The 26,884-nt window shown below is 38.3% G+C and overlaps 1 protein-coding gene across 2 annotated transcripts in view; it reads right to left on the bottom strand.

Moving 5' to 3' along the window:
• spon1a (spondin 1a) overlaps positions 1–26,884 on the bottom strand; it is a 224,035-nt gene that overhangs the window by 180,870 nt on the left and 16,281 nt on the right. For both annotated transcript variants that reach the window (XR_016169862.1, XM_089135387.1), the window contains exon 3: positions 19,530–19,663. Coding sequence is in view for 1 of the 2 variants with exons in the window: in XM_089135387.1 (XP_088991513.1) it covers positions 19,530–19,663 (134 nt within the window). In the remaining variant the exon portion in view is untranslated. The remainder of the gene's footprint in view (positions 1–19,529; positions 19,664–26,884) is intronic.

Here is a 26,884-nt window from a genome sequence, read left to right as displayed (position 1 = left end):
AATCACATTTGAAAACCCTAAAATTGAAAGCAATATAATTCGAAACTTTTAAAATGATTTTGAGTGTATACAGTATGGATAGATTAAGTAGTGCTATGAAACTAAAATGGTCTGTCATAGAATATTATAGAACGGACAAACCCGCCACTAATTGGTTAGGAATTGCACAAAAGTTTGTAGGAACTGTTTGAGTACAGTACATACAGTACGAACAGCCCTACACACCGTTGCCTTTCCCACATGCCCTGCATCACCTATTCTACACAAAAAAAAAAACTCGAAGGGCAATACACAAAATGTGCTCCGTGTAAAGCGCTAATCCGCGATGTGTCACATTTGCTATGCATGGTTTCAAAATCTTTGTTAAATAAATTAACGATTCTTGTGAAAAACGGTAACGCTCCCGCAAATATTGATATAAAAAATGTGTATACGAAAACACACCAATATGCAGTCGTATCACCCTCTCATGGCGGAAAAGACTTCATGTTATCTGTGCTTCCACATGCACTGGATCGTCTTCAAAAGGACATGCCACCTTTCTGAAACAAACTAACCCTGGAACTAGGGATGAGTCACGATCTTCGAATAGTCGAAATGTGTTCGAAATTTGATCAAAAAATTGCTTTTTCGAATATCGTTATATTTTTGCGCAATAATTCCAATGTGTATTTGACAATTGACGCAGCGCCTGCTGTCTCATATAGCGTGTCAGGGTATTTTCCTGTCGAAGACACAAGGTGTCACTTACATGAATGAAAACCCCTACTCGCGATCTAGGTTACCCACGTTTTGTACATAGTGTAAACAAACAACAGAAGAAGAGGATTGTCATAACCTCATGGCCGTTAACTCTGCAACCAACCATGCAACAACCAAAAAGCTCTGTGTGGGACTCGTTTATAAAATTAACAATGATAAAGTTGAGTGTAAATTATGCCAAGCAAAGCTGGCATACTACCACTCTAAAACGACGATGCATAGCCACCTGAGATCAAAGCACCTGGCAGCTTCATCCTCCTCAGGCAGCACCCAGCAGTCAATGGCTAGTTTCTTGGATTGCAAGTTGAAAAATAGGTGCAGTGAGCAGATCACTATGCTAATTCCTAAGATTATAACTAATATGCTCCCCGTCAGCTTTGTTAAAGGTGAAGGTTTCCGGGAGCTAATGAAATGTATTGAGCCTGAATACATCATTCCAACAAGAAAGACAATCACCTCCTGAGTAGAAAAAAATGCATGGTGAAAGCGCAACTGATCTGCGCGGCCATTTAGCGAGTGCACGTACAGTGTCATTCAACACTGACAACTGAATCATATATTACGATCTCTTGCCATTACATGCTTAAATGGGAGATGCAGTGTGCCGTTCTACAGACGGAAAGCCATGCCAGAGCGACATGCGGCTAAAAATTTGGCACTAGAGACCAGTGGGGTGTGGTGATGGCGCAGTGGATAAGAAATAGCGGTGTAAATCGGGGCCTTCATGACGATTCGATACAATACCGATTTCTTAAGCCAACAATTCGATTATTTTCGATACTTCAAAATTCCCCGCGATACGATTTGATTCGATACGATTAATGCTTAATATTTTTACATGATATCTATTAAGTTTCAAATAAATCAACAAAAAATTTATATTTTGCCTTTTATTGAGAATACAGAAACAGCATTCTATTCACAGTGTGCATGTTGTGCTCAAAGCACTGCAAATTGAACAGCAAATGTAACAGTTACTGCATCTACAGTTACAATAAAGTGCCATCAGATAAATTGTATTTAGAACAAAATAAAAATAATTAAGTCTTACAGTGCAGGTCTACTATGACCAATTAGCCTATTCACTGTTAAAACAAACAAACAAAGACTGACCTATACAGCTTAAATTTTAAATACATCAACCCTGTACGTTTTTTTTTTTTTTTTTTTGCATGTTTTGCATGTTTTGCATCTTATTTAGAGGTAATGATCACACATCATCTGCAGTAGATGAACTGCAAGTAGAACAGTTACTCCACAAAATCAGTTAAAGTGCAATAATAACAAAAAGTAACTAAAGACTAGGACATAAGCCTACAGCACATTCACTACAAAATAACAAAAATGCATTTGCATTTTATCTGTTATCTCAGATTGACAGCCTTTCCAGCCCATTCTCATCCTTTAGCGTCACATAGAACGCTATATGACAAAATGACGCTATACTACGCACATGGCACCCTTTATCGTTAAAGGGTTAGTTCACCCAAAAATGAAAATTCTGTCAGTATTTACTCACCCTCATGTTGTTCCAACCCCGTAAGACCTTCGTTCATCTTCGGAACACAAATGAAGATATTTAAGATATTAAGATCGCTCCTGCATACAGTCCATAGGCTTCTTGAGGGACTGGCTCTTGCTGTCCTCGAAAAGTCATTAAAGACATCGTTAAAATAGTCCAAGTGACTACAGTGGCTCAATCTTAAGTTTATCAAACGACGAGAACACTTTTGTGCGCAAAAAAACAACAAAAAGAACGACTTTATTTCAACTATTCGTTTATTTCTCCATGAGCCTGTAAGTCAGTTTACGTAGTGTGATTGCGTAGAGCTACGTCACACGTAGGCTCACTATTGGCCGACGCTGGTCATGTGTGTGTGATGCGTGTGACGTACAATAACAGAAGCTTACGCTATTAAACTAGTAACCTGACTCGCGCAGAGGGAGAAATAAACGAATAGTTGAAATCAAGTCGTTATTTTTGTTGTTTTTTGCGCACAAAAAGTGTTCTCGTCGTTTGATAAACTTAAGATTGAGCCCCTGTAGTCACTTGGACTATTTTAACGATGTCTTTAATGACTTTTCGAGGACAGCAAGAGCCAGTCCCTCAAGAAGCCTATGGACTGTATGCAGGAGCGATCTTAATATCTTAAATATCTTAATTTGTGTTCCGAAGATGAACGAAGGTCTTACGGGGTTTGGAACAACATGAGGGTGAGTAAATACTGACAGAATTTTCCTTTTTGGGTGAACTAACCCTTTAATATTCACGCGAACCCAAGGCGTCATAAATCCTTTAGAGTAATATGAGACTACCCTACCCCACACCTAAACCTAACCATCACAGCACGTGTTATATTAACGATAACGGGTGCCATGTGCGTAGTATAGCGGCGTTTTGTCATATAGCGTTCTATATGACGCTAAAGGATGAGAATGCGTTGGCCTTTCTCTTTACAAACGGCAACATCTCTTACCACTGATCCTCCATCAGTTGTCCTGAAGCCAAAATGCTTCCACACCCATGACTTGATGCCGACTGGAGTGTGTAACAATTTAGACCCCATTTACACCTGGTATTAAAATGAGATCTATATCCAGATAAGTTATCCGGATAATAAGCGTTCTGATCTTACCGATTCCATTTACACCTGGCCACATGTTTTTGCATAACGGATATAAATCCAATCTTCAACTCCCGCGTTATATGCAGATTTAATGAATTGCACGCCACCAAAAGCAACAGATATGAGCTGCATTTTATTGATCTTCAGCTAATTTAAAAATCAAATACATCAAGAGAGAGTGGCAACAGGCCTGGTAAGATCATTTTGTTTCTTTACTTGAAGATGATTGTGTGTTAAGCATCTGTGACTTATTTTCAGTTTTATTTGCAATGTTTGCACGTTGGCTTGATGAATAGACGCTCAGCTGCTCAACTGCGGTGATGCGTGTCGCAGTAGCGCCGTCATATCTGACTATAACATGACATATAGCCTATATAACACGCTCTCACTCGTTTATTTTTGTAGTATTTTTGGGAGGAGTAAAATATACATATGTGGTTTTAACAACCAGATTGCGTTAACACCTAGTAAAGATCCAAACACAATACGAGCCAGACTACCTCCAGATGTGGTCAGGCAGATCCAATCACAACGTATTTACACCTTTACTTGCATTAACATGCGTTTTTATTATCTCGGATAACTTATCTGGATACAGATCGCATTTTAATACCTGGAGTAAATGGGGTCTCAGTTTCAGCGCGCTGTGACGGTTCCATTGTTCTTTAAAGTCAGACTCAACAATGTGTGTGTGAATGTAAAGCATATATAACGCGTGTGAATTACAACAATAATGAGGTTAGCGCCATCTGCAGCTTAGGATTAGGTTGCACGCACATGTCGGAGCAGATGCTGAAAATAGACAGGCGGCAAAATAAACGCATTAATCGATTCTCTTGCGGACGCATCGATGCATTGAATCGTCGGCTGTATAAACGATGCAAATCGATTAATATTTACACCCCTAATAAGAAACATGCCTTTGGTGTGAGAGACCCGGGTTTGAATCCACTGTAAGACACCAATGTGTCCCTGAGCAAGACACATAACCCCTAATTGCTCCAGAGGTGTGCGACCTCTGAAATATAGCAATTGTAAGTCGCTTTGGATAAAAACGTCAGCTAAATGAGTAAATGTAAATGTACATATGAACAGTGGGGGCTAACTGGAAAGGTCACAGCCTACATGAAACATGACAACGCCAAAAACATTGTTTTGGCCAACGCTAACGATCAACTTGAGTGGGACTTACAGCCCTGTTTCACACACACTTCAACTTGCAATAAACGATGGTTTCAAACTACCGAACATAAAACACATAATTGGAGCTGGTAATCGCAGCACAGTTGCAACACACGCACATAAGCAAAAGCAACAACTCCAGAATTTACCAGAGCATAAGTTAGTGCAATCCTGTAAAACCAGGTGAAATTCTGTATATGAAATGTTCGAGAGTTTACTGGAGCAGCTATGGGCCATGTGTGCTGCCTCTTCAGACAGGAGTATCACTAAGCTATAGTGTTGTGTGGAGAATATGACGTGTCCATCTAGGGCTGGGCGATAAAACGATAATGATAATTATTGCGATATAATTTTCCTCGATAAAACGATATCAAGAGGTCGATAAATGTTCGATAATGTTTATGCGTCAAAAGCGGAACGAAACTCATTTAAACCGCGTGCGCCACACGGAGCATTTATCAGCTCGGGTCAAAGTCCAAATGGCAGTGCATTGAGCGCGAGCTCACGCAGACGCGCCTCTGATCATTTTGCTTACGAGATCCAGTGAAAAGCACTTGAGTTCAGCGAAGAACACAAAAGTCAAGTTTAAAGGCAGATGAAACACCGCTGACAAAAAGGAGAAACGATACAGTCAGAATCTGAATTGATACTGAATCCATTTAGCCTACCATGGATTTACTGTAAGGTTAGCCTGGTAATCTGCACCATGAAATGTGGGATATACATATTGAATTGTATAATATTATTAATGTAGACAATGTATTATGACTAATGGAATATAAGTACGGTATTTAATAATATATTTAACTGTTAGGCTATTGTTTTTCATACAAAAAAATACAGAAACCATAAAGTTATGCCATGATAGTGAGGAGCTAAGTTATCTGGTTTTATCTGTGGTTATCATGATCTAAATGCATGATACTGGATGACCAATGGTTAATTTGAATACAACTCAAACAGTCAGAATATTACTTTTTACCAAATAAAAATGTGGATGTTGCATAGGAAAAAAAAACAAACAAAAAACAGATGTTACTGTTTTTGTTAATGAACATACATTTAAAGAGTAGTTTAAAACACAATTAACACTCTGTTTTATACAACTTTCACTTAGTTGCAAAAATCTGCCTTTAAACTTAAAAAAAAAATATTTGACATATATCGATAATTATCGATATCGACTGATATAAAAAAAATTATCGTGATTATTTTTTGGGGCCATATCGCCCAGCCCTATGTCCATCTCCATGGTGTACCCGGTGACCGTAACTTTACTGCCCAAGCATCTCAAAGAAATCCCAGGGGAGAATGCCAAAATAAAGGGATTCAAAAGCACAGTGTCTGTCTCCCTGGAAAGGAGACTCGGGCCTGCAGAAGTCAGCAACGCGTGAAAGGTTGCATTCATCGCATCATTCCTAGACCCAAGGCACAAACACTTGTGTTTTGCAACAGATGATGTAAGAGGCACTGTGCAGACCGAAGTCAGGGACCTCCTATCCAGCATTGATAACGCTGGAGACACGGAAGACGCAGATGAACCGGGAGAAATACCTACTGAACCTCCGGCGGCTAAAAATCCAAGCGAGTGCTGTTTTGTTTGGCGAGGATAACATTGAGCAGACAGCAACAGCGACAACCGAACTCTTGCAATACTGCCAAGACATATGGCCACCAATGAACGTTGACCCCATAACATGGTGGAAGGCCAACGAAAAGAAATATCCCCGCCTGGCAAACTTGGCAATCTCCTAATTGAGTGTGCCTGCGACATCTGTGCCATCCGAGCGGGTGTTCTCCACGGCTGGACTAATTGTCAACAGGTTGCGCTCGCGTCTCCTCCCAGAACGTGTTGAAATGCTATTTTTTGTTCAACAAGAATATGAAAAATGCCTAATCGTTATGCTATGAATAGTTAACATTCATCGAAATGAATTTGTTTAAAAAGTAAGCGATTTCTTGTTACAAGGCAGGTTTGCATAAAACCATTATTGCATTATATTATTTTTTCAATCTAGCGAGTATCTGGTTTGTCGATGCAAAATTGTTTATCGTGCTTATTGTTTTTTCTTCTTCCAATTATTCTTCTATGTTAAAAAACGAACAATGAAAACATGTCACTTGTTTAATTAATAAATCGCTAAAGATGAAAGATTGAGATTTTTTTTTTTTTTTGAACGATAATCAACATTTGCTCCTCGATTTTCGAATGGCATTTTTGGCAGAAATTCACATCCCTACCAGAAACATAACCTGCACTGAAGCAGGTTAAGTTTAGAGAGTGATTTGCTATGACTACTAACATACCCTGAAAGTTACCTCCGTTTTTGGAACCAAAATTTGAGGCTATCCGCTTACTCTTAAACATACCCAGGTATGTCACATAACCTGCTTTCTGGAATACACCCCAGGGGTGACTGCCAAATTTTATACAAATACTGTCTGTTGCAAACAAAATCAGATATGTAGAACAAATGCTGATATGAAGGGGTGACACACACACTGTTATGCATGAGTTTCCTGCGTCACCTCCTCCATATCCACGTTGGGATCCGTCTCCAGAGTACTGTTACTGCACTGTACTGAACTGTTATTACTGTATTGTACTGTTAAATTGAGGAACATTTAAGTTGGATAACAAGTGAGTTAACACACCAGCTACAACCTCAGCATGTAGGCTAGTATTGAGCTCATAAATCACAGAGGTTATGTGAATCTTGATTGTAAGTTACAGGGACAGAAGAACATGTGTGTTTATCCAATGGAGAGAGGCTTATGATGCTGAATGCTGTCATCAAAGGCTTTGAGTGAGTATGATAACAAAACCTATTAAATCTTAAGTTGTAGTTTATTAGAATTTATTGTTATTTCAAACGGAGAAATTACAAGTCAAGTATGGAACTGAGGAACATATCCTAATTCTAAATTTACCCCTTCCACAGAGCATGTCTTGATGTTCAAATGAAACATACACCACTAACTCGATCACTATTCACCATCAGAAATGTTCATTTAGAGGGATAGTGGGTGACCAACGTGGGTCAGAATGAGAAAGATAGGCAAGGACTCTAAAACACTCAAACCCACCCACACCGTCTTTTATGTTGAGGTGCTGATGGTACCACTCTAATTGTCCATGCTCTAATTCAATCTCACCCCAATTTCACATATCTGAAGAGCAGCGGCTTTGGCAGAAAGCCTCCTCACTTTTCAGGGCAGGCCAGGCAATCAGCCGTGGTAATGGTTATTTAACATCCAATTTAAATTCTATCAATGAGATGTTATTAAGGGCAGACTCACTTTCCTGCTTTTACACTGCTGATGCTAATCACCTCTTTCCCAATGTGTGTCTGAGAAAAAGATCTTCTCAGGCCAGTGCTCAAGGCTATGCAATGCAAATGCAATGGCCCACATAATCCCAGAAAACCACCAGCAGTGAGATTTGAGCCTCTGACAGACAGTATGCAGGTTACATTTGTTATTTTTTTACAACTGTGATCCTGGGAACTAATAAAAATGTGGCATTAAATTATGCTGTAATTATTTAACCTTGTGGCTGTTAAACTGGATTATTTGTCTTGGCTTTTAGTAAAATTGCTTTTTCCGCCAAGTATGTAATAAGCCTCCATTTGAAAACAAAAACAACCATTTCATTCAGTGCTTCACCTTGCTTTTACTTGTATACATGTATAAGCGAAAATCATTGCTTGAGAGCAGCATGAACAAATTGCTTTTATTTATGTTGTTTGTGAGTCTGACCTAAATAAGGGCATTAGCTGATTTCAGAGATGTCGTTTTTATTTTAAGTAGCATCCACAGGAAAGAGAAATCACAAGTGAAATTTGTTCTTCAAATGCAACTGCAAAAGAAAAGTAAAGAAAAGCCATTTTTTAAGCTTTCTTATTTTATTTTATTCAGTGGTGAAGTGAGTAATGTTTGCAGCAACAAAATCAAAGACCTTTTTTAAAATCCATTCACAGGAGACTCAGTGGTACTTTACATCAGGGTTTACTCGGCTCTCCCAAAGGCCCTAAATCAGGTGTAAAGAAGGCCAATGTCAAACTGTGCTCAGCATTGTGTGTGTGTGTTCACTTCTCACTTAACTGACAAGTGGGACTGATGTACTGTACTTTAAGCAGAAATACCTCATTTCTGCTTGCTTCCAGCACAAATGAACTGTTCTTTGGAACCTTTTCAGTTAATTCGAGGCAGATAGACGGAAATGCAATTCTATGTTGATGCTAAGAAAACAAAACCAAAACCAAAGGGGGTGCAATCGAACTTTGATATAGACCAAGCAAAAGAGTGTGGAAGCACCATTCACCAGTTCACACTTACAAATAAGTCAGATAGAATAAATGCGCATTTGGCAAGCTGTCCGAGGAGAGGGCTCCGGGCTCGGTATTTGGCCCGAACCCAGAGTACTTCCCCCGTACTGCTTGTTAAGTAACCAGGCGAGTGTGAGGAGATGGGTTGGTGGAGGAATGCTGAAAAACTGTCGAGGAACATTGGAGAATCAAATGAGTATACACAGTATATATATCGCTATTGGCTATATGGCTCGGTGGCTATTGTAATGGAATACTCCATTTCAGAAACACTGCAAGAACATGTTAGAAACAGTCTATGTAGTCAGAGGTCATGACCAGGGGTTAAAGTGCGCCGGAACGGTCCGGAACTGCGTTCCGGCACCTCAGATAAATTAATAAATAAATAGATTAATTAATCTCAACGAATCTTGCTTCTCCCTAAATGGACTAATTCCCTTCCTCCCCGCTGAACGCAATCGATAAACACATAAAGTATAAACTATATAAAGAATAAACGCACAAAGTATAAACTATAAAAAGTATAAACGCCTCGTCCGTTTGGAGAGGTGCGCGCGGAGCCCCGCGCCCAAGGCCTTACAAATGCTTGAAATGCACTTGCGGTGGTTGAGCGCGGTAAAGTTAGTTTTAGGTCCGAAATATTTCGCCTGACATTTGTTTTCCCTATAGGGACTGTTCTAGGGTCTTACAAAGAGATCAATAGTAGGACTAGTTTCAACAAACCATTGTATATCGACATTAATATTCGTTCAATAATATTCAAAAATCACCTGCGTGCATTTACTGCTGCATAGAATCCTGAGAATGCTTTGACGCGTTTGCACAGCGCATGATGCGGGAATGTCTGCCAATTCCACCAACTGCGTTAAACGTAGCCTATAATTTGTGTTATTTAAAATTACTTTTTAAATTCAAAAGCTTGTAGAAGGTGACAATACTGACCTGGTAGCCTTGAGTAAATTAACTTGTTTAAGATAAAGATTCAAAAAAACATATAATTATCAGTTAAGCCTATTTACTTCACTGACAGATAAAAATGAAAGACTATCAGTCAAAGTTCAGGGGGTTTAGGAGGGGAAGAAATAGGGCAGAATAAGGAGACTGAGAAAAAGAAAGATGTAGATGAGAAGAGAGCAGGTAGGCTATTGACAAAATAATCGAATGCCCACTGACATGGTTTTAAAGCTATTTATTATCCTTCTTTTGGCCTCCAAAATCTTAAATTGCACATAATTTGGTCAGAGAAATCAACATTTTCTCTGGGGAGGCCCCGAACCTCACTTTTTGTCCCAGTGTTAAGCAATTATAACATAGTATTGTCATTAAATCAGTGTAGATGGGCCAAAATAAAACCATTAAAATATCAAGTAAATAAGTGACAAGCTACTTGGTGCCACAGCGACACCCAAAAAGTATTGCTATACCACAATACTCAATATGTTGTCCCACGGTGAGTCATTTTTCTCTGTTGCACCTACACAAAATTTGAGGGTTCCCCCACCTGACAAATGCCACTTTAACCACTGGTCATGACCACTACTACAGATATAAGTCGACCAACGTTCCTTCTCTGACAGTAGGTTTAGGTCTGGTCATGCCAAGGTTTCCCCCATACAGTACACTAAGATTACATTAAACAGAGGTAAAGCCCAATTTATACTTCTGCGTCAAACTTACGCCGTAGCTACGTCGTAGGCTGTGCCCTGATGTGCACCTCTCCAAAAATGTAACAATGCATCAATTCTACGTGTAGCCTACCGCAAGCGCTGTGATCGCTAGAACCGCTCCCCAGGTTTCACATGCTCCCTCTGCTGTGTAATTTCACGTCAACGATGCAGAAGTTTAAACGAAAACCAGTGAAGTCCATTGTTGTGCCTAAACGATAGTTCATGAACTCATTCATATTTTAGGCAAACGTGAACTGAATGTACTGTATTTCTGACTGATGAACGTTACTGTGAACGCGTTCATTCTGGTGTCTGTGAACAAACACTCTCTCTTTTTATAGGGGACCTATAGAGTGGTGAAGTGATGACGTCACTTTGTAGGACAACTCGGAAGCTAGCGGCGCATGGGTTCCCTCGGTCGAAAAGCAATGCATTTTCCCCATAGACTTTTGGAAAATCGCAAAAAATAAGATCTGTGTTTAACAAAGGGTTGTGACCCTTACACGTTTTGTCTAGCAAGATAATCTTTACAAGTTAATCCAAAATTTATACATTTTGAAGCCTATATCAGGGCTCCAGACTAACTTTTTTTACTAGGAGCGCTGTTGCCCCTGGCCTTAATATTAATTAATAAAAGTAGTGAAAATATGTAGGCTATATGAATTATGGAGTGAAAATAGCCAATAAACATCCTACTGTTTACAATGGTAACATTAGCCTTATTATTTTTTAAGTGTTTAAATAAGAGTTTTCCAACATCCAACAAATTTTTCGTTTTAGGACAATCTTTAAATGATAAACAACAAAATGTGTTGGTAATCACATAAAAAATACAAAAACATAAAACATTTATATGATGTTGAAGTGCTGGGAAAAGATGTGTAGTACTTGTAAGCATTTGACCATTTCTTATACATTAGCTAGCATATTTATGGTTAGAGTTAACTTACTACATTAGCCTAAATCAATGGTTCTGTTAGGCTGATTTGTGGACCGAAAGCCTTCTATAAGTGTTTCTCCTTGTTTCCATGTCAGCGCTGTTTGATCTGATATGGTTTATAACAGAACTCTGGGCTGAATCGGAGTGTGTCTCACTGGATCTTGTGGTGTTGATGTTATTAATTCTGAGGCGAAATTAATACATTTCTTCACTGGATCTCCTAGTAACAGTGTTGCGTGAGCGAGATCGGCCCGCGACTGCCAAGTTCGGGGCTTTATTTTGTCAATGGTTCGGATCGCTGCTGCTGCTCCACGGTCCTAATCATATATGAGTGGTGTATTTTCGTTCCACTTTCATTTTGTTTGCATTCGCTGCTAGGTAACGTTAACGACTAACGAGTCGATAGATCGCTGATTGCTCAGACGCACATCAGGTTGTGATATTTGTCTCCGTCTCCTTCCCACAGACGTTAAACGCGCGCTATTGTGACGGATTCATTGACGCGCGTCACACGCCCCTTTAACTTGTGGCAAATTTACTGGTCGCACATGTGCGACTAGATGTAAAATTCAGTCGCACACTCTCAAATTTTGGTCGCAAAATGCGCCCATTTGGTCGCAGTCTGAAGCCCTGTATAAAGATTTTAAAAAACACAATCAGACACAATAAAGTTTAAAAAAAAAAACACAAGCAGGTTATAACTGTGTGTTCTATGCCATAGATCAAAACGTGAAAATATTTAGAGTTTCTGTTCACCACAGACCTTATTTCAGGCGATTTAGCAAAAACCCATTCAAAAATCCCATAGGCTTTAGAGCGAAGGAACCGTACTGCTGCTAAAAATGCTAACTCACTTCCGCGTTTTGGCCTACAGAGTGACGTCATAACTTCGGCACTCTATTATGCAAAATTCACTTTTGTATGGTGTTTGGACATAAATGTGTGTTGGCAGTGTGTGCACACAACCACTGTACAGTGATAAAAATCCACTATAAGCAGTCTCTAACTACTAACTCTATGCTACTACATAGCTGTCAACCCTCCCGTTTTTTCCGGGTTTCTCACGTATTTTATCTCTGTTCCCGCTGTCTTCCCGTTTCAGTATTTTCCCGTAAAAAATCCCGTATTTTTACGCTCTGATTGTGTGAGACGTACAAGCTCGGACCTATTCGGCTTGATGTCGTTCATACTCGGATGCAGCGCCGCGCTGGCCGGAGACACATTGGCTGCGTGCGTCTCAGCTGCGTGGCGTGGCCGTTTTTATTTTACTGTCTATGGTTTTTATTTCGGCTCCCATGTTAACAGATTAGAGCTTGCACACTGCCTGTGTGACACGCGCAAACGCGTGCATGCTAGAAATAGAACCAGATGCCTATTTTCCACGCGACACTCAAGCGAAGGTTTTCGATTTCTCTAACCTACAATGTACTCCTGGGTGCTTAGCGGCTACGTCACGGCTCTCAGCCCGCCCTCTGTTCGTTGATTGGCCGGCTGTTTTCAGGCCGGTGGAAAACTGAAAGATAGGCCGCTATCTCAGACTGACTACAGGAGCGAAATGAAATTAGCGGAAGTAGGAAGTCTGACGTAGTCAGGCTAGCAACAAGCGGATGTTCCTTTAAAACTGTTGTGGTCATGCTTGCCTCAACTCGACAACATCCATTAGTCAAAAGTCTTGTGGACACATATTTAGTATGTGTTTTGTGGCCTTATTTGAGATACTTTAATTGTTTATTTTTTTTTAATAACCATGCATAAACAATATTCTCTCAAAAATACAAATGGTTTGTGACAGAAAAAGGTGACCTCCTCATGCACTTGGAGCCTGCGATGGAAACGATGAGTGGGAGGGCCGTGGTGATTTACTCAGTGGGAGCGCTCCCTCTGTAATCCTCAGATTACTGTGTATTAACCCTCTGGGGTCTAAGGTGACCTGCCCTGACATTTGTGCTTTTTTCAGTTGCTTAGAAACATATTAATGGCACAGGTGAAATTACACTCTTTAGCACAAACACGACGATAATGCAACAGTATTTGCACGGTAGCTCTGTGGTTAACGCAACAACATCAACCTCATGGAGCTTCAAACGACCCGAGATCGAACCTTGTTATAGCATACATGCTGTTAACCGATGTTGGCCGACTGCTTTAATGTTTTACTGTTCTTGAAGTTTAAATAGGTAGCTGTTTATTTAACACAGTCTCATCCCAAAAAGTCATATAACTGACGTTTTGGGACGTATTTTGACCATACGTCAATATCCACCTTTTTAGGGCCCCCTTAAACGTCGGTAGATGGCGATCCCGGGCCGTCATACAACTGACGCTTTACCTTTAACGTCAGTTAGGTGACGGGTTAGGTTTAGGTATGGGGTAGAGTTAGGATCCCATAACCTCATCTACCGACGTTTAAGGGGGCCCTAAAAAGGCGAATATTAACGTATGGTCAAAAGACGTCCCAAAACGTCAGTTATATGACGTCTTGGGATGAGACCGGTTTGGTTTATTAGCGAGTTTATTAACTGTTTATTTAAAGTGTCGTTGTAACTACAAACATTGTAGTTAAACAAATTCAAACAAATTAAACTGTCTTTGTGCAGTTTACAGACACTATTCAATAACACGATTAGAACAAAGCACTTCATAAATTACTTACTACATCAGCTGAATCCGTGCTCCTTGAAATTAAACTACCAGAACTTCTGAGGTAACTTTTCCAGAATTATTATTAGTATTATGACTCAAAATGCAGGAAGACAAGTACACGATTTTTATTAAACTGGACGTTTTATCCAGCTGATGTGGGCATTTTCATGGCTTGCCTCAACATTAGCGTTTGAACAGCACATGCTTTCAGTGGGTGTGGTCACATTAGCACGTCATACTCTATAATTAGGTGAATCTCTCTAATTTCTCTAATCTCTTTCTTTTCATACAGATTACATCATAAATTATGTAATTATTTCTCCCAGGAATGCACTAATGTCAATGGAAGTGGCACTATTAACTAGATAACTATAAAGTTTACTCTATTCTCCCAGTTCACGAGCCACTTTCATATATTTTGGGAAAAGTGGATGAATTTTTGTTTTGTAAATCTGACAGTTCTCTGCACTGCAACACAAACTAACATGGCAAAGCCCATTGCCCATTATAGATTATTATGATCATTGTAAAGGTGTTTAAAAGAATCAGAATATGAATAAGATTTTTACAATACAGTTAAAAAGCAATATTTGAAAAAAATATTTTGAATAAAAAATAAACAAAATGAAATGATCATTAAACTCGCACCAGGGACTAAGCTAGAATATTTTTAACTTACATGTGAAAGGACCAAGTCATAAACAAGAAAAATGTTGACTCTTTAACCAGTGGCCTTGCAAGTTCATCAAGTTTTTAATCATGAGATCTCAGCTGCAGGGGAGGTCTGGAGGGCATGAAGAAACAATTTGACACACCACAGAAAGTTTCTTGCTCTCTTTAAATTTTGCAATGTCAAGCTAGTTTTTCACCCTTTTGATTTAACTTGTAGTAAACATGAGAAAGAGAAAGTTTTTATTTCATGGAGCATTTCTGCTCCCAGCATCCCCTGTAGAATTAACTCACAGCAAAGTGTCGAGTTCAGCAACCTCACCACGGATCTCTACTCATTACCCACACTCCCGACCTCTCCATATCCTGTCTGCCTCAAGCACATCCTCTCCATCACTCAAGCTGGTTTGATGCTTCCATGTCTTACATTTTTTTGATTGTCCTCTACAAGTTCTCGTGCTGTATTTTTTATTTGCCAACCACTAAAAAATGCTTTTTTCCCCATAGTTTATGTCCAAAGGAGGAACTTTGATTTGGACCTCAGTCCCAAGACCCTCTAGTGAACCATATAAAGTTATGAGACTCACAACTTAATTTTAGAATAGTATTCCATATGAAAAACAATTGAATCAAGGAACAGTCATAATAGTTTCGTTTTCTGTCAACTTCTTGCCTACGTAGTCTGTCATTAACATCCATCGATGATCTGCACTTTCTAATTTTTTTATGGATTGACTAGGAGTATACACACAGTCTGATTACAAAACCCATTCGATTGACTCAGACTTAAAATAAAAATAGAATTGTGTTTCTTCAATGGATTTAACCAACATAGTGGAAAATGCATAAAACGGTTCCCGAGGACAAAGGACAAATCGTATATTGCTTATGATGTTTATATTACAATCAAAGATAAAAAAGTGGACCAGAACTAACTGTAATGGAGTCCTTTAAATTTAATTTTCTTTTTAAATCAGTAGCATTTAATGAGCGGTAAATTCAAATAGCTTTCCTGACTCGCATATACTTAGTTAACTTTACTCAGTAAAATAAAATACATTTTATACACAGCACTTGTGAAAGCATGCGTGATAGAAGCTGAGTGTATTTCGCCGCCAATTTGGGGATCTGGGAAGACGCTGACATACTGTTTTTTATCTCTGTTAGCTTTGTTACATTTTTGGAATAATAATAATAAGGTAAGTAAAGTAAGCATGCAACTTTTGTGTGATTTTTTTTTACTGTCAGTTGCTCATTTTTTGCTAATCTTCCTAATGTGTACCAATGTGTACAAATTTTGGATTATTTTTTACTGGAAAAAGCTACGGACTGCAGTTTTAACTAATATTAACAAAGATGAATTAATACCGTAACAAATGTATTTCTCATGGTTAGTTCATGTTAGTTAATACATTAACTAATGAACCTTTTAAAGCATTGTTAAAGAAGAACTCTGGCGCAAAATGAACCTTTGGTCTAATTACACATTGGTACCTAGTCAACTGTTCTCTGAGATTTGTTTAGCGTATACGCTAGTATATGGGGGCATTTAATAAGTAAAAAGAAATCGCTAGTTACAACGCCGTTCATTCAGTTCAGAAGTTCGCTGAACTAAATACAGTTCAGCTCACTTGGCACGTTGTTCATGGTTCGACTAGTCAAGACTGTTTACCAAGATGGCTCCTGACTGTATACACGAACTGGACTGTCTTTATAAAATATCTTCTTATTTACTTATTTATTTCCTGGACAGTAATTTTAAACTGACAGTAATGTTTGTGTTTTGTTTTTTGTTGTTGTTTTTTGTTTTTTCTTTGTTACAGTACTTACATTCTTCAAGTGAATTATTTAAGTATCTGTACTTTGAGAGTTTTTATTTTGGAAAAATTTCAGTTCACTACATTACAAAACACAATATTGTACTCCACTACATTTTATAAAAGCATGTCATTCGTCGTTATTTTTAACTGAAGAAATCTTCACCCATGCGACGCGATAGTGAAGTCTGATTCGTGAATGTGCCGATTCTTTTTTAATTAACCTGTTAATTAATTTTGCAAATCGCACTGAACCATTTATTTGTGAATTGGACCAATCTGTTTGCATATGTTCTCAAGTCAACAACTCTAATTCAAATGATCCAGTCAGAACGAGTCTCAAGTTAACAATTGACCTATGGCTAAGCCACACCCCCTCCATTCACTCGGACAAACAGTCAACATTCGCGGACAGGCGCTATGGCAGCTGTCACTGTAGGAGACATTTCAGAGGAGGCAATTAGTGATTTTTGGAGACAGAAAGATTATAAATCATCTCGAAGTCACCTAAAGGGCCTTAAATATGCATTGGAGGGTTATTAATAATTTTATTGTTGAGAAGGTCGATGAAAAGCTTCAGCTCCTGGCAAAAATGTACAGGTCACAGTGTAAATGTGATAAACCGCATACCGTTGCAGTACGTACATGAATCATTCAGCACAACATTGTTAACATTTGTTATCTCGGTTATTTACAGATACATTAATGAAGCTTATTGACATAATGTACAACGCAGCTAGAAGCTAACGTTATCTGATGTTTGGCTAACGTTAGCTTAACATTATGTTAGAGAGTTTAAAGATAACATTCAAATACGTTATTGAATTAACTTAGAACAGATGTAGACATCCTTGTTTAATAGATCCACGTTTAGTTGGTGTTGTGGTCTACGGCATCACTTAGTCGCATAACTTTATCCAGAGCAGACACTTATCTCGTTGAGATATGGCTTGGGAAAGGGTAAAAAATAATACACACCATCGCCCAGCCTCTCGGGAACCTAGTGTCGGAGTTGCATGTATCCCATGCACACCGTTTGACCATTTTAAACTTAACAAAAAACTAACGAAAATTGACTAACTGCAATGCATTTCAATGAACGTGGAAGCAGAGAATGTGCGAGTGGATTGGGTTAGCTGCGCACTTTGATTGGCTATTATCATCGTGTTTGAGGGTGTGGCTTAGCCATAGGTCAATTCACTGAAGTCAAGAATGGGAGATCCTTAGGCTACGTCCACATTAATCCGGATACATTTGAAAACGGGGTTTTCGTTTAAAAACGCTCTCCGTCCACACTAGCGTTTTCAGGTGTTTTCCGACGTTTCAGTGTGGATGAGAAACTTCTAAATTCACTTTACTGCGCATGCGTGAAACTTCACAAAAGCTCACTGAGGTGATACAGATGGGAAAATAAATAATAATGTAATCGCACAATAACAGGATAATTTTATTTAGCAAAATATCTCACCATCACTGATGCGTCCAGGTCGCATTCAGTCACCATATGTTTGGTCTAAAACGCAACTGCTCTCCTGTTTTTTGCCACAGGACAGCAAATGTGAGTAGACTACATTATCTGTCATTTTTGCAGTACTGAGCTATGAAGAATAGCACATATTAAGTAACATAGAAAGTAACATATTTTAGCAATAGTGTAAAAATGAATAACACATAACAGGCACAATATCGATAAACATGAATATCTATTGGTACTACATGGATCACATGACTAAACTTACGTCATCATTTTGAAATACCTCCGGTTTCACTGTCCACACTACAACGCGAAAACGGCGTTATCAAATTTATCCACTTTGGAGAGCTATTTCCAAACGATGCGTTTTTGTTGACTTAAAACGGCGTCTCAGTGTGGACGGAAGGCCAAAACGGGGAGAAAAATATACGTTTTCAAACGAAAACGTATTAGTGTGGACATGGCCTTAGAGTTTCAGTGCCTGTGACTGATGGTGCTGAATTCAAGTTACTAATACAAACCATATTTAGGTCACGAGTGCCTACGTTAAAGCAAGCTGTTTAAGCCGGCATTTTATTAAATGCTTGCAAGGTTTTAAAGTTTTGGGCAAAAACTAAGCATAAATAACGCAAATTAATGCCAATGCATCTTCCCTGCTGCTGTAGCATTTAAAGGGATGTAAAGCTAATGTTTGGATAGCGTTATTCTTAAAATGTTAACACATTTTGCCTTATTTGGCGTATGTTTTCTTACAGATCAATACATATTAAAGGCACAATATGTAGCTTTTTTCTCCAAAAGAGGGTGCAGTTTCCAGGTGTAGGTTGATGACATAGTGATGAGCTGAATGATGGGACTTGCTGTCAGCTGATGGATCTAATCTTTTATGGATGAGTGCAAACATTCATGTTTTTTTTTTAAATTACAGTGCTATGAAGCAGGTCGCGATTGCTAAAGAGACAGACATCACAGGCGAGTCATTTAATTCTAGCGCGGATATTGCGTCATTGACAGGTGACATTTTCTTCTATTAACGAAGACTTATTTAAAATTGTAATTTCTCTGAAATAAAAAAAAAATCTTTGCAGACTTTTGGGATATTGTAAGTACACAACTGCAGGAAATATATCACACTGTGCTGAAGTGATTTTTGGATATTTCATACATATTGTACCTTTAAGTGTCTGTATAATCTTCCTTACTGACTAGTGCAAAATTCATCACAATGATGTCGACTGAAAAACTATTTCAGCTCTATCTATGTTACTAGTACTTTATACATCTAGAGTACCAAGTGACCAACAATTCGTAAATTGTTTTGAGAGAAGTAGTTTGTCCTCTTACCATGATCACCTTAGAATTCCAGGGTTCCCCCTAATTTAACACATGGTTATGAGGTGAGAATAGTTGTCTCACTTACTTTAGCAGTACACAGCCACTGCCTGATGGTGGCGCTGTCCAGAACACCTGTATCCTGGTCCTCCTGCGAGGGGAGCTTTCTGTCACTGCTGGAGGGCAGTTTGTCATAAACTGTGTGTCTTCCTCATCGATTATCTGTAGAGTGTAAACCGACAAATTACAAAATGTGTACAAATTCTTTATTTTCTAAGTTGTCTTATTTATGTTATTATATGTTATTATTTATTTATTTATTTTAAGAATTAAGAACATAATTAAACTTTATATTTTGAAATGTAAAACAGAAAAAGCAAAACGAAGAAAAATATCTTTTTGTTATGCAGCAGTGTGCAGGCTTTTTTTGTTTATACAAAAAGGACACGTAAGAAAAAAAAAACAAGTACAAACACAAGAATACAATTAATCAAAGATACAAATTATATACAAAGTGCTTTAATTTCAGGAAGGTCTACTAACACATCTTTTCAGATAATTGTTTCTGTCTGAAAAGAAACCTAGTAATCAAATATAAAATAGCACTGTATAGTTTATCATAGATAGAATAATGCGTATTAAATCTAAAGTTACTCATTCAAAAGCTGTGAGTAATTTTCTCTGCCTTCTGTTGTTTGATTTGCATTAATGGCTGAATCGTCAGCAGGTTTAGTCTATTAGACTGCTGCCCCTTTAAGACAGAGTGCAGATAACTGATGCACCATCATTTTCTCCCTATTATTTACGTCCATTTAAGACATAATTGTGTTTAAGTGAATAAACTCTGTTTAAGTGAATCTCAGAGCTGACATTTTTATGTATATTTGATAGTTAAGGACGCACGAAGCCCAAGTATAGGCTACTTTTCTTGTCTCGTTGCAGTCCGTTTCGGCCGTTTCCCCGCCTTGTGAGCTCTTGCGCAGGTTTTTGTGTTTTTTTCAATAGCCATTTTCTTGATCTTGCAACAGTAGAAGACAGCATTTTGCAACAATCGCCGATCGTGCTGATTCTGACGGTTACGTTTGGGTTTTAGGAAGAACTGACAGCGCTCCGCAGCGTTGTGAAGTAAAGGAAGTTAAGCTGGACAGTTCGTCTCGTTTTTTAACGGTTTTATCTCAAATATCTTCTTTTTATAATCTTTGGAAGCCGAAATAAAAAATATATTAGAATAATACCTAGTGCTGTAGCGGCGCGTCGATGATGTCGATGCTTCGACGTCAAAATTGCGTCGACGTCATATTTTTTGCGTCGACGCTTCTTTATTTATTTATTTTTTGCATGTTCCCGGCGGTCCAGCTTGCCACACACACGTGGGAGACCGAAACATTGCGGAATAGAGGACGAAGACAACTAAAAGTGAATGTGCTATCCATTAAATGAATCACACACAGTAAACAAACTGTGAGACGTACAGTCTCGGGCAGATTCGGCTTGAAGTCGTTCATCCCGGACGCGGCACCGCACGCGCTGTTACAAAAACGGCGTACACAGCCACAGTCTTCCTGGTCTTGCGCACCCAACGCGTCATTTTTGCCGCACGCACATTCGTGCTCGTGTGGACGTGTGGAGTAGCCTATAAACAAGCCTTTACTTCGTGTCAGCACGCGCTCTGATCAGTAGGTGCAGAAACCTCTCCCGATTCATCTCCATCAGTAGCAGCCTCCGATCGCACCACTAACTCCGCCTCCGTTTCCCTCCTCAGCTGATATTAATATTTAAACATTCTCTATGATAAAAACTGTTTGTAAAAAAAAAATATTTTAATAACACGGTTTTGGCGGTTGTAGAGTTATAATGATGGTGTTCAAATACATAACATTAGACTAACGTTAGCCAGCTTATAGTATCTCAGTAAGCTAGTATTTATTTGAGATACATTGGTTTTTTTTTATTAATTGAGCAGCAGAAAAATATTCTTTATATTAGTCGTCCAATTAGTCATTAGATTAGTCGACTAATCGATAAAATAATCGCCCAACTAATCGTTTAGTTAATAATCGTTTACCCCAGCCCTAATAATACCCCAGTTCTAAACCACGTTGAATGTTTAGTTCTGTCCTGATTGTCACTCATTAAGCAGGGCTGTCGTGTTGCGCGTGCTGTGGCTTTGCGTGAGAGATCGCTCTCTCTCTTCTCGCTTTCTTCTGAACTGCGAATTGCAAATTTGCATCACAGACAAATGGTTTAATTAAAATATAGTTTATAAATAGAAATGGCTGGCGATATAAACATGTTCAAGATAACGTCTTTATAGGAATAATAAATAGTAGCCCAACTTGCGTGTATTTAGGCTACTTAATTTCTCCAGTACCGACAGCAGAACCGATAACGTCCGAGCTTATCGACACAGCGGTCTTTCAAAATTCAGTACCGGGGCCCGTTTAATACCGGGTTTCGGTACCCATCCCTAGGTAACTCGAAAGAATATGTCGTGGTCAAATGAGGAGGTGCACACTTTCCTTTGTTTGGTTGCCGAAGAGAGGATCGAGCGAAAGCTTGATGGGGCAATGAGGAACGAAAGGCATCGCTATGGCGACCGGGTGCTATTTGTGGCGGTACCGTGTGCAAAGGAAAACGGAGCAAAAAGCAAGACGAGCCGGTACTGGTAATGGAAAAGCGCCATTTAATACACAACGATAATGACCTAAATGCAGACTGCTGTGCACGTTAAATGAAACTAGAAACTAGAACACAGGAAACGGGAAACTAATGAAGTTCAAACTAAAAGAAAGTCAATGAAAATGAAACTAAAGACACACATAGCACACAACTACAGAACAGTAGTTCCATTATCGGAGAGCAGCAGATAGCCCGCAAATCCACAGTGAAGGTGTGGCGAAGTCTGACCCAGGTGGAGTGGACAATCCGAGGAGCCAGACGATTAAAGGTGCTGTGTGTATATTTTGGCGGCCTCTATCGGTGATGTTTCAGATTGCAACCAATTTTTATAAGAGTGCTCGTGCTCTCGCGCATGCTCAAACACAACAGCGAGCACTCATGGTCACTGTTTCACTGTCACTGTTTCACTCACGCGACGGTCCTGCTTGACGCTTATGCGCGGCTACTGCTCGCAGTGTGAATGAACGCACTCATTGATTAACATGCACGACGAAAAAATACCCCGCTGCTCACGTGCCAAACTTGTAAAGACACAGTTCACAACTGCATGGTTCCTGTCGATATCGTTAGTGCCCTTTTTACTCTGGAAACCAAAATGATTCCACACTTCCAAACGGAATAGAGCGGGAGCCGGTCTTTACACGGGGTTCGGCCATAGCTATGTTGTTTCTAGCAAAACGTTAGGCTAGTGGTGCGTCAATGCAAAAAAAAAAAAAAACGATATTTCGTTTCTGAAAATCGATACAGTATTGCAAAACAAAATATCGCGATACTCAAGAGTGTCGATTTTTTTCTTACACCCCTAACCCTACCCCAGACCTAAACCTACCCGCGTCATCTAACTGACGCTAAAGGTAAAGTGTCAGTTAGGGGAAGCATGGTCAAAATTGTCAGTTAGATGACGCCTTGGGATGAGAATGCGTTGCAACAGAGCAAAGTTTTTGTGAAACTGAAGTTGTGACCGACATTACCGACATTGTGACATTTCTGAGTGAAACGGAATACTGAATAAAAAAAAAATAGTTTCAGGGCATGATTTTATTACACCATTTGTCTGGGTCTTTTTTTTTTTTACAATACTAGGTGTTAGAGTGTAGTAGTGGTTAAAATATATTTGGCCCAAGCCATCAGAGAATAAAAAAGCCATTCAAGATAAAAAGGTAACACGTAAGCATTCATTTTGGTTATGTAAATCATTAGAGAAAAAGCTGAGCACAAACACTGCCATATCAACAACTCATTTATGTAATCCAGCAGAATGAAAGTGTGTTTTTCCTAAGAAACCCTTGCTAAATATTTGACAAATATTATCTTTTTTTTATTATTATTATGATTATTTTTTTTCAGCTAGCTCAGACATCCTCTTATAATTCTATTTCCAGATAGGAAATGTCTCTGGCGGTGGTATACTATTTTCCTTGCAACGCTTCTCATTTATTTTGACCCTTAACAGTCAACATTTCTTGTTTTTTCTGCCTCATACACCATTGTGGATTTAGAGTTTTGCTACAGCATTCTGGGTAAGATAATAGTTTGTGTGTTTGTGTTCTACATTCTGCTCTGAGGATAAAAATGCAGTTCTATTTTAGGGTAATCCAGAATCATAATCCAAAATACCGGCAAGGATCAGAACCACGGGACAAAAAATGCAAACATATCAAAGGGCAAAAAACACAGGGCAAACAGGGAAAATCCAAGAAACCAGGCACTTAAATATGGGAATAAATATGGGAAACCAAAGACAAAATGTTCAGAATTGTAGAGTAATACTAGACAAGAGTTTTCAGAGAATCATTGAGTAATCCAGGTAAATTGTGTCCCAATAAATCATGGTAATGAAAATGTTATTGTGGGCACTTCCAAATACTGTGAAAATAGATTTGAATTTAGACGTTTAGAACGTGTATTAGCTTAAACACTGCGTATATACTGCTGTAATATAACACGTGTGCACTCTGATGTAAACAATCCCCACATGTATAAGCACTGTGTTCATGCGGCGCAGTGCGCACTCTAATATAAAAAAATCCGCACATGGAGTAGAAACATGGCTGAAGAAGGAACGCTGGAACGCTCTCTCACGTCCCTCTGCATCGTTCTGCTTTCCACAAGGGTATTTATATGTGTAAAAGTGTACTTTAAAAAGTCCGAAAGCCACACATTGAGTTTTACTAATATCAATATTTGCATTGTTTTTAGTCTTAATTGCTGATGGCAAGTTGACAACCAAAAACAAAACAAAAAAAATGATATCCAACATATTCAACATATACTGTATATATACACATGAAGAGTTCAGATGCAAAAGCCTCTAAATGCCATTTGAAATTTTCTTCTTTAATGATGATTTTTATCAAACTTGTATATTTAAGTTCAGTAATTTCACTTAAATAACAATTAATAGGTAATTATCATTGCCATTTAAGTGAAATCACTGAACTTAAATATACAAGCTTGATAAAAATGATCATTCTAGAAGAAAATTTTAAATGGCACTTAGAGGCTTTTGCATCTGAACTCTTCACATATATATATATTAAGAGTTCAGATGCAAAAGCCTCTAAGTGCCATTTGAAATTTTCTTCTAAAATGATCATTTTTATCAAGCTTGTATATTTAAGTTCAGTAATATACAAGCTTGATAAAAATGATCATTTTAGAAGAAAATTTCAAATGGCACTTAGAGGCTTTTGCATCTGAACTCTTCATATATACACAGTTTTTTTTAGTCTATTACAGATCAGTGGGTGGGACTTCACTTGCAGAAACTGAATCAATATCAGCCATCTTGTTTGGAAGCTAAGCTAACAAGTGCTGTGGAGATATGGAAGTATGATAAGTATGATAATGACGGAAGAAACTAAACATGATATGGAAGAAGATGATTTTGAAATTCTGCTGCTCGAATCCGATGTTCGTGGCTAAAACTAACAAAAAATAACACGTTTTGTTAGTTTATATTTAATTTCCTGTGTTTTCTTTATTGCTAATAAATCAATATTTGAGTCTACTTTTTTTTTTACTTTTTTCGAGTCTACGGATTTTAAGCATGTGATGTCTCACAAAATACAAGAATCTTTAAAATAATTTCACTAAGAAAAAAAATCATCACCAAACTACATGCATTTAGTTTAGTTTATTTCACAAATTGTAAACAATTGTAATTAATCTTTTGCACATGTACCAAAATCTGTAATATGCTGAAATTAATAAGAATTAAAATCTGATGTGGACAAATTGTTCAGAAATCTGAAAGAAAATTACAAGGCAGCTACCTAGGCAGTAGGCAACAGTTCAGCTCACTATGTTTTGAAACAGAGTCATGAAGCATGTTTCCGTTTAAACTCCAAAATCTCCTATCGTGTCATTTCTCCAGACTACCGCAAAGAGGAAAAATCTGTGAAACAATTTTAATACGGCCAGGAAGCATATCACTGACTGAATGCTTCCTGTGTTTCCTCGACAGTCTCCCCTCACAGAGCCATACCATACATCATCCATTCAAAGAAACCCAAGGCTGGCACTAATTAACTATGGCACAAAATCAATTTCAAGAGTAAATAAAAGCCCAAAAAAGAGAAAGGGTATCTGCCAGATCCTGGGAATAATAAGAAGAGAAATAAATGTGACTTGCCTCCGGGTTGGTTCTGGAGGTTAATGGGGAGGTCGGTGCTTGCGGTCATGAATCTACAGACTTTCTGAAGGAACTCTTATTCTTACTCTCTTAGGACTGTGCTATTAGATGGTTTTACCATGGTACACTGAAATATACCATTCTATTGAAAGATTACCAAATGAATGTACAGTATGTAATGCAAATATTATCAAAATATTACCAAAAAAAAATTAAACAAACAAACAAAAAAAAGCTTATTGCCAATGTAACATGGCCCATGTGCCAGGTCTGATGTGTCACAATTGTATAGAGTTCAATATGGGCCAAATGATCAGAAGGTAAAAGGAGCGGCTATTGGAGAGAGGGAAGCAACACAGCAGGTAGGTGAAAACCAAGAACTTTCTTTACTGGTTGGAATCTTGCATTCATTGAAGAAAATCTTAATTGCAATTTGTCTGGAGCATGTTGTTGTTGTTGTTGTTTGATACTTTATTTATCCCAAGGGAAATTTAAGGCATCCAGTAGCTTAGACAACAGATTTCCACATCTATAACTCATACAATATAAAAAAATAAATAAATAATAATAATACCAAAAAAAAATGCATACACATAACTAAATATATAAAAAAATTTAAAAAATTTAAAAATTCCTAATAATATTAACTATGAATATGGATATAGGCTATCAGCTGGCTATTAATCAATCAGAACAGTACATGACAGAGAATAAATTATAAATTCTGAAAGTAAATGTAATGGATGTTAGATGCCATTGAAGGCTAGTTGAGGCAAAATAAGATATTTAAGAAACACATAAACAAACAGACTCCTGCTTAAGAGTCCATCACCCCCCTCCCCCCTTGTACGGTATTAAAGAGTTGGATGGCCCTGGGGACAAATTGATCGATATTGATCGATATCGATATTGACTAAAAATAGCTTGATCAGCGAACCCCAAAAGCGCCGATCAAAAAAGCTGATCATCTGACGTAAATTACTCGCGGAACTTTTTTCCACCTGCATGCGCGACACACAGGCACACATCAGAGCGGAGAGCATAAACGTGACATAACACCTGTCATGAACATGAAGGAGTCTTTAGGAATGTTTATGACTGTTGTTATTAAGTGTCATTCGGTATATTAT

The sequence above is a fragment of the Pimephales promelas genome, chromosome 10 (assembly GCF_988280905.1).
Source record: "Pimephales promelas chromosome 10, fPimPro1.hap1.1, whole genome shotgun sequence".
Lineage (NCBI taxonomy): Eukaryota > Metazoa > Chordata > Actinopteri > Cypriniformes > Leuciscidae > Pimephales > Pimephales promelas.
Note: the sequence above shows the minus strand (reverse complement) of the source record. Positions and strands in the feature narration are given on the sequence as shown.